General features: G+C 41.1%; 1 protein-coding gene across 1 annotated transcript; it reads right to left on the bottom strand.

Moving 5' to 3' along the window:
- Positions 1-3712: 3712 nt before the first annotated feature.
- actb1 (actin, beta 1) lies at positions 3713-7808 on the bottom strand. Its single transcript, XM_036557681.1, has 6 exons — positions 7693-7808; positions 6017-6141; positions 5606-5845; positions 4766-5204; positions 4471-4652; positions 3713-4379 (listed from the first exon to the last, which is right to left on the bottom strand). The coding sequence occupies exons 2-6, from the start codon at positions 6137-6139 to the stop codon at positions 4236-4238; spliced, it is 1128 nt and encodes a 375-aa protein (XP_036413574.1). The 5' UTR covers positions 6140-6141; positions 7693-7808; the 3' UTR covers positions 3713-4235.
- Between the last annotated feature and the right edge of the window lie 1986 nt (positions 7809-9794).

The following is a 9794-nucleotide window of genomic DNA, read 5'->3' as shown; positions in this document are numbered from 1 at the left end:
CACAAATTACCATATTGAGGCCACAAATGACTATATTGAGGTCATAATTTACTATATTGATGCCACAAATTACGATATTGAGGTGACAAATGACTATATTGACCCCTGAAATTAACATATTGAGGCCACAAATTAACATAATAAGGCCACAAACTAACATATTGAGGCAACAGTTTACCATGTTGGGGCCACAAATTACCATATTGAGGCCACAATTAACTATATGGAGGCCACAAATTAATATTCTGAGGCCACGAGTTATGAGAAACTTAACTTGTGGCCTTAATATAATAATTTCTGGTCACACCTTATTAAAAACAATCACCGTGTCACCCGAGGGGTTCATAAGTTCAGATATTGATGAGATGCACTAACAAAAGAAACGCTATATAAAAATAAACAGTGGGAGCAGAACTTCAGAACGTTACACACACGGAGGAGAAAACATTAGTGATAACATCAGACTACAGTCGTGTGGAAAAGTTTTGGCACCCCTTGTCAAATTACATTTTTGTTGATTTAAAGAGTGAAAATAAGTTAACATGTCCTCTACAGGTACGGAAGCCCTGAAGGGCCATGGATTTGCATGTTTTTTTTGTTGTTGTTTGTTTTGTTTTTAGGTACTGCTCCACTGGTGTTTCATTGTGTTGCACTGGTGACGGGATCTGTACTGCTTCGCTATTGGTCTCAACTCTGGTCTTCATTATTTTATTTCAGACCAAAAGGAGAAAAAGAGAAGAATAGTGCCTAACAGTCTTCAGTTCTGCTGTAGTGAAGATCCACCACAGTTCTACACAGTATTTCAGTACCTAAGTATTATATCGCTGCTGTCGGAAGAAAACCTCGTATCTCCATTTTTGTTGTTTTTCAGATATTGACATAATTAGAAAATACCTGTTGTCCTTTACATTGTATGTAAATTTCATGATGAATGGACCAAAAGAAACGGCCCAAAATGACTTGGTAAAAAGTCTGGTTCCATTGACTTCCATTAAAGGTAGAGTAAGTTTTTTCCTTCTCCTGTAAAGTTACCATTTTGGAGATATAAGGTTTTGTTCCGACAACAGCGACATTCAACCTGCTACTCACGTTGCTTTTCTTTTACTTTACTTCACTCTCTGAAACTCCCATTATGATTGAACGAAGTTGATGAGGCTGTCAGGGGTGTTTATTTTCATCCTGGTGATCATAAAACCCCCCTTGAACTAGGCAATGAATTTGGGAACATCATGAAGAAACTGTACGCATACGAAAATCTGATATATGGCAACCTGTATTAGCACATAGGGACTTCCCTCATATCCAACATGTATTTGCCACAAATTGACATGTATGTGAGCTATAAGCCAACATATCTGAAATTTTCAAATATGAGAAATATATTTAAGCCACATATCAACATATATTTAACAATATAGAAAACATTAATGTATGGAAAAGCGTATAGTACTCATATATGTCAGCTTCATGTTATATAATCTAAAGTTTTTATGCATCTTTTTTGTTTTTTTTTCCACAAAATTCCTGCTGATGTGAAAATTAGTATAACAGCTACACAATTACAGTCTAAAACATACACATTGTTATCATTAAAACATTAAATAAATGAAAATATTGTTTCCTGACACATTTGAATATTAAAAACTAATCAGATAACATAACAAATATAACTGTGCATCAGACATGCATGTCTAATCCACATATTTTGCATATATGCCCAACATTTGATACTTATATATATATATATATATGTACATGAATTTTAAGATGTATCGCTGCTGTCAGAACAAAACCTCTCCAAAATGGTAACTTTACAGGAGAAGGAAAAAACCTACTTTTCTTTTAATGTAAGTCAATGGAACCAGAATTTTTTCCATGTAAATTTGGGCTGTTTCTTTTGGTCATTTCATCATGAAATTTACACACAATGCAAAGAGCAGCAGGTACTTTTAAATTGTGTCAAAAACTGAAAAATGACAAAAATGCCGATACGAGGTTTTGCTCTGACAGCAGCGATTTGCCTTATATCACATGCCATATATCAGATTTTCTTATGGGTGTTTGCACCTGTTACTGTAAAATGGCCTCATATTCCTTCCTTTCGACCGATGAATGCTACTCAGCATCTGCCATCATGGATAACAGTTGGTAACAAACATTGGGTGTATGCACCTACTGGCTTTCTCCAAACATGAACGTGCTTGGATGCAAGAAAAGCTGCCTTTGGATTCGAGTGGTTTGTGAACAGCAGCCCTGATATAACCTCTGTAAGCACTTCAGGCACTGACTGCTTTATTGGGAACTCTATCAGCCCCTTCATTGGCTTAGAAAATCCACATATCAAAGTTTGCAAACTTCTCTCGCAGCTGATTCACACTGCTGATTGGTATTCAGCCTAAAATGAACCACAAACTGCACTTAGTTTCTCCACTGGTTCCTGCAGAGCATCTACAAAGGCTAGTTTATACCATTAAATCAGGACGTTTACTGAGAAAACGACCTCCCTGTGCCATCATCCATCACTGCAGGCCTCCACAACATCTACCGATCCTCCTACGGTACTGAATCATCGAATGCCCACACATTTCATTAGCATGGAGATTAGTACGGTATTAGCACCCATAAAAAAACAATTCCTGCTGTCGGATGAAAACATCTCGTTTTTCAGTTTTTGACATAATTTGAAAGTACCTGTTACCCTTTACATTATGCGTAAATTTCATGATGAATGGACCAAAAGAAACAACCCAAAATGACTTTGAAAAAACGTCTGGTTCCATTGACTTACATTAAAAGTAAAGTAGTTTTTTTCCTTCTCCTGTAAAGTTCTAATTTTGGAGATACGAGGTTTTCTTCCAATGACAGCGATATGTTCTGTTTTAAATCAAAAATGCTAAATTTTCTCTAATATCTCATAAACCGCGCCAACTTTACTTTGCAAGTCATTTTCTATGGTCATACAGTGTGTCTGTGCATGGATAGTGTGCAGTTTATCATGCAGTGCACATTCAGCTGTTTGTCATCACTGACGGCTGCTATTATCCAACAGACAACAACAGCCCAGCATTGTGATGTCCACCCTATTCAGTGGCCATAATGCTGACCATATTCTAGAACTGCAGTCAGAAATTGGCTGTACTTCTGATAAAGTGAGAACAAGGGAAAAGGTTGGATGCTGCAGCCTCACTCAAATTAATTCTATGTATTCTTGCATCATGTTTGTGTGTTGGTCCTGGTGTAAAACAATCAACTGTTTTCTATCTGAGAACATTCACCCTGAAAGTGTCGTTTTCTAGCACTTCCTGCACTGCAGCGTTTGTGCATTTGTGTAACGTCGCTGGCTGCATTTTCCAGAAAATTGGCACACTACAAAATTGTGTTAAAGTGCATTTATAACTATAGCCAAATAGTTGGAGCCAAGATGTGTTTAAGTTGTAGTAAAAGAGTTTATCTTCTGAAGAAACATGAATCTCATTAACCCAAAAACTAGGGAAAGATAAATAAATAAATAAATTTATATTTTGTGGAAAGAAAGAAAACAAGTTTATAAGTCAGTATACTAAACCCCACAAACCTATAACTCATTTAAAAGCTGATTTCTGCTCCGTTTAGAAACTGAAGTGCAAGTAAATAAATCCATCTATATTCTCGTACAATTGAGGTTTAGCATCAAGTCAGTAGGTACTTAGAGTAAAGGCAGCAGAGTCAGTCATTGAGTTTTACATGTGCACATTTTATTGGGTTTACATGTCAGTGTAGAGAGACTCCTTGGCCCACATGCCATGGATGGTCCCCTTACCCACAAACCCCCAGGGAAATTCACCAGCAAAAAGATCTTCACTCAAATGGGTAAAGCTTTTCCCTTCCTTTGCATAACAAACAGAACTGGACCGAGTTTAAGGCTGAAGTACAAAAACAAAACCAGACATTGTACTTAATTTACATAAGCAACACTAACAAGGTCATGTGTTCCCACTGCAGCATGGGCGAAATGGTGGATGCAGAATTAAAACATGACACTATTTGGAATGACAAAGAAGAAATGTACATTGAGTCCTCTTGGGGAAAGCTCCTCCCCCGTAAGACACCACCCCCCATTCCAGTTTGCTCGTCCCGAGGCAGCGCGCCATACGGAGCAGAAGCCATGCCCATGTTGTCTTGTCTGAGAGGGGAAGGTTGGTCGTTCTTTTTAGGTCAGCCGGCCACATGGCTGGCTGAAGTGGTTACAGTCCAGTTTAGAAGCACTTCCTGTGGACGATGGAAGGGCCGGACTCATCGTACTCCTGCTTGCTGATCCACATCTGCTGGAAGGTGGAGAGGGAAGCCAGGATGGAGCCGCCGATCCATACAGAGTACTTGCGCTCAGGAGGAGCAATGATCTGCGAAAAGGAGAAAAAGTGAGTTACACACTCAAACCAAGTGATCCGTACAAAAGTTGTACATCTTAATTTTCTGGCACAAAAGTTTTACCTTGATCTTCATGGTGGAGGGAGCAAGGGAGGTGATTTCCTTCTGCATACGGTCAGCAATGCCAGGGTACATGGTGGTACCACCAGACAGCACTGTGTTGGCGTACAGGTCCTTACGGATATCAACGTCACACTTCATGATGGAGTTGAAGGTGGTCTCGTGGATACCACAGGATTCCATTCCTGAGGAAAAAAAGACATATGGTTCCAGTTAAAGGACTAAACTGATAACATGTCAGTTAAAAGTAAGTCAACATAAAAATCAATGCTGATTCAGTTCAAACTACAAGACTTACCCAGGAAGGAAGGCTGGAAGAGGGCCTCGGGGCAGCGGAAACGCTCATTGCCAATGGTGATGACCTGACCGTCAGGCAGCTCATAGCTCTTCTCCAGAGAGGAGGAAGAGGCAGCAGTGCCCATTTCCTGCTCGAAGTCCAGAGCCACATAGCACAGTTTCTCCTTGATGTCACGCACAATTTCCCTCTCGGCTGTGGTGGTGAAGCTGTAGCCACGCTCGGTCAGGATCTTCATCAGGTAGTCAGTCAGGTCACGTCCGGCCAGATCCAGACGGAGGATGGCGTGGGGGAGAGCGTAACCCTCGTAGATGGGCACGGTGTGGGTGACACCATCACCAGAATCCATCACAATACCTGTGGTACGACCAGAAGCGTACAGGGACAGCACGGCCTGGATGGCAACGTACATTGCAGGTGTGTTGAAGGTCTCAAACATGATCTGTGGAAAAAAAGGAATTCATTTAGCAATGCAAGCTACAAAAGGGGTCATCGCACACTTAACTCTGAAAACATGGGTATGCAAACTTGAGTGTGGCTCTCAGGTTTTGGCTTGTTAAACAGTTTCTCAACTCAACAAGTACTGTTAGTTGATGCAAACATCATGCATCTACAGTTCTAAGTCAAAGCAGTGTTGAGTGAAAACACATGCTGTAATAATATTCAAACAGAAAGGGGCAGAAATGAACCTGTGACCTCCAAATTGGAGGAAAAAGATCAGGGCAAAGGATGGAAAGCCTGAGAAGGAAGATAAAGAAATGAAGATATGAACATAAAGAAAAGGGAGGGGACGCCTTGCTAACAAAAACAAGGTTACTGGCAGATCTGCTAACAGATACACACCTGGGTCATCTTCTCCCTGTTGGCTTTGGGGTTGAGGGGAGCCTCTGTGAGAAGGACTGGGTGCTCCTCTGGGGCAACACGCAGCTCATTGTAGAAGGTGTGGTGCCAGATCTTCTCCATGTCATCCCAGTTAGTGACGATACCATGTTCAATGGGGTACTTCAGGGTAAGGATACCTCTCTTGCTCTGAGCCTCGTCACCTACGTAGGAGTCCTTCTGTCCCATGCCAACCATCACTCCCTAAAAGACATTCATTATCCATGTTAACTGCTGAAGCCCTTATTTTCAATAAAATATTCCTAACTGTGGCACCATTTTAACACTAAGAATTATAAAATTAATTCCAAGGCACAATTATTTTAACTTAAATGAAAAATTAAAAACAAATGTGTTAAAATCAGCAAAACATACCTGATGCCTGGGTCGGCCAACAATAGAAGGGAAGACGGCACGAGGAGCATCATCTCCAGCGAAACCAGCCTTGCACATTCCAGAGCCATTGTCAACAACCAGAGCGGCAATTTCCTCATCCATGGCTGTACATGAGAGAAAAGAAAATTAGAAAGCTGGAAAAAAAAATTAACAGATAAAGCACACTTTCAGCAAGTTAAACCTCTGCTCCAGTTAGCGCTCACAGCAAGCTTAAATCCTCTGTGAAGATGTTTCTGGTTGCCCACTAGGTGGCGCAAAGGCACAAGCCTGAAACCCAATGATTTGAGACAAAGGAAGTGGCTGGGCAGACACCACTATTGCCTTATAAGGCAATAAGTTCGACCGGCTCACCATGGCGGATTCAGCTTACAGAATGAGACCAGCACAGCCAGGACCACTCCCCGTTTCAATGGCCTGACGAGAGCTTCAGCAAACTGTCATCATTACATAATTCCCAATATGCAATCTGCAGCTCTTCGCCTCGGATTTAACACCCTACCAACAGGATAACTGATCCTTCCCCATCCTCTCCATCACACTTCAGTCACCTTTAGCTAAAGATTTAACATTGAGATTGTATAAAATGCATGTGAAGCACAAAGTTGCCTGAACAATTCAGCCACCCTACTGAAGAAAATATAAATAAATTATATATAAAATAAAATTGACAGAAAGCAGTAAAGGTTTCTGCTGCTGTCCAATAATCAGTAATAGCATGTTGTGTCTATCCTGATATCACAGTGTAAAGGACTCTAACGGTTTAACAGGTGCTCTGAAGCTGATTCCAGACGCATTTGATGGTTTCCTCATGGGATCCAAAAGGTGCCCTGCAGGAAACCAGCGCTCTCTAATGGCTAGCATTAAACCAAGTCCCATTAGAACCTAAGTTTAATCAGGTTTTAACCTGAAAGGTTCTAGCTAATGGCCTTTTTCAGCAGGGCAAGCACTTTCTAAAGCACAAGCCGGAATGCAAATGACCATCTCTCTTCTGAATGAGAGACCGAGCTGCCAGTTAACGCTACTCAAACCAGCCTTAAAGTCCACTAATCGGTCAAAACGAAGATTTAGACATCTGAATGTCCTTTTTCAGCGTTAACCAACCCATTTCATTATTCGGCTGAACAAGATGCCGGCATTGCATCGAGGTGGCCACACCCACCATTGAAACAGTGTGGGATCAGTGAGGAATGCGGTGACCTGGCTAACCTATGGCGCTAACGGTACTCTTTACGGATGCTGAAAACCACGATCAACAGTATTCAACGCCTAAAATTGCAAAATAAGAGTCTTTTTTTGCAAAATGCACGTACTGAACAACATGCTAACAGCTAGCATAGCGAATCTGCAGAGCAGTTAGCTAACGTTAGCTTCTGCCTAACCAGGCTAAGTTAACGTTAACAGTCAGCCAACTCGACACCATTTCACAGAGAATAGGCAAAAAAGAAGAAATAGGCGGTGTTTAACCCTATTTTAGTAGCTTAATAACGCTGCAATAGATGTTACTCTCAAAAAAAAGTGACCGTTAATTCATTCAGACGGTAACCCGGCTAGGCGTGCAAACACGGTGAAAGCAGCCACGATTTACGAGCTAAAACGAGCCAAATGAGCGTTAGGTAATCATAAACATGATATAATGTGCTGAAACCGGGGCTCACCTGTAAGTTAAAGGTTTTGCAGGGAACCGCCGAGTGATAACCGATCCTCTCCGGGTGCACCGAAAACTCTGAGTAGCCTCCGTAAAGAGGGCTGAAGTCTTTATACCCGGCGCGGCGGCCGGCTCCTTCCATATAAGGTAATGTTTCGGCATCGAGCGCTCTGATTGGCCAGCCGTCACCCAGTTGGCGTGTTTCAAGCTTATTGCTTGAAATTCAAGTTTCGAGATGAAGTAACGTTGTGCGAGGCAGAGCCGAGGGGAACCGAAGGGAAGGTTAAAAAAAAAAACATAAAGGCACAATTTATGACAAGATATCTGTCTAATGATGATGCGTTTCAGCGATGTGGTTCAAATATGTCCCGCAGTAGCGTGTCTGAACGGGATAAACACCAGCTTTAGCGCCGTGAAGCGCCCTCAGAGCATCATAACCGTCATTAGTTCAGTGTTAGCAGTGATGCTATGTTAAGTTGAGCTCGAAAAATAAGACAGATTATCACAGAACCGAGGTAAATTACTCGTCTTTTGGTCTGTTATGTGGCCTACAGGACACTAGCTTAACCCAGCCGGAGATAAGAACGGCTCTTCATCGTTTTACAGCCGCCTGAAATCCGTTTGTAGTTGGTCATTTGAGGGAATTAGCAAGTCAAACGACTCATCCCTTTAAAACGGTCGCCCAGCCCGTCCAGCTCACAGGCAGTGAACCCCTTTCGCATTATTTTGAGCTAAGCAGTGCTTTTCCAGCTCAATACAGGGTGACAATGGGGTTCGTACACAGGCTTGCAGCATTGTCTGTGATATGGGTCAGTTTGGGATTTGAAATGCGTGGGCGTGGCTGCCCGCACTGGTATGGACGAGGACAGGACTGGTCGTCTAATACATGGCTAATACATGCTTAATACGTGGCTTGTTGTCTTGATAATACTCCTCTATCCGCACTAATATGTCTGGATGAAGGGAGATTGGTTTGGCCTAATTGGGCTGTTTTGAACCGAGTGTGAACTGATGGGTCTTTTTCTGCCGTGTCATCTGATGCATTGGGATGATGGCAAACAAAAACAGCCCTGCACTCCTTTGCTGAAAGGGCAATGCCAGTTCTTTTACATACTTAAGATCAGATTTTAATACGCGCTTATTAGGATCACTGGAGTATGGAAGCCCATTTCCGCCACTTAAAATGAAAAAAAGCATCTAATTGTTTTTTTTTTTAATTATTAAGTGAATTAGTATGTCATTATTTTTGAGATACTTTTTCATTATTTTGAGATACTGTCATTAGTTTGATGTGTATATAGCATCTCAAACTAAGGAGATCAAAAAACAATGACTTAGCATCTCAAAGTAATGAGACAATATCTCAAAATAATGACAGCATCTCAAAGTAATGAGACAATATCTCAAAATAATGACTTAGCATCTCAAACTAATGAGACAGTATCTCAAAATGACTTAGTATCTAAATATAATGACTTAGTATCTCAAATTATTGACATAGCATCTCAAACTAAGGTGATAGTATCTCAAAATAATGACTTAGCATCGCTTAGTATCTCAATATTATGACTTAGTATCTCAAGGTAATGGCATAGTATCTCAAAATAATGACTTAGTGATCCACTTAATAATGAAAAAAAACATTATTAGGTGCTGGATTATTTTAAGTATTGAGAATGGGCTTCCAAACAGGAGGTCAGTCCTCCCTGTCCAAGGGATGGGCTGCATTCGTCTGTTGTTTGTTTTAATTATACAGCAAAATCCTCAGTGTTAAATTAGCACTTGCAGTGTCCAGTTAAGTCCAGCAAACACACATGAACACCGCCAGAGTTAATTCAACACTGGAGATCATGCTGTGTGCTGCAACTGTGGACCTGAAAGTGGTGGAGTGAATGATCGTGTGTGCTTTGTATGAATTAGACAGTCTCTTCAGAAATGAAATGGTGCTTTTGGTGCTCTTCCAATCCATCAGAAGTGTTTGTTCATTATGGTCGTAGACATTGAGAATGGCAGACTTGTTTGATCTAGTGCTTCTACAGCCAAATATAAAGCGGAATCAATACAAATACAAATCTGAAGAGCTTCTGTCATCCTCACGTTTTCTCTTTTGAT

The sequence above is a fragment of the Colossoma macropomum genome, unplaced genomic scaffold (genome assembly GCF_904425465.1).
Source record: "Colossoma macropomum unplaced genomic scaffold, Colossoma_macropomum, whole genome shotgun sequence".
Classification (NCBI taxonomy): Eukaryota; Metazoa; Chordata; class Actinopteri; order Characiformes; family Serrasalmidae; genus Colossoma; species Colossoma macropomum.
The sequence above is the reverse complement of the archived record's forward strand: the minus strand, read 5'-3'. Positions and strand labels throughout refer to the sequence as shown.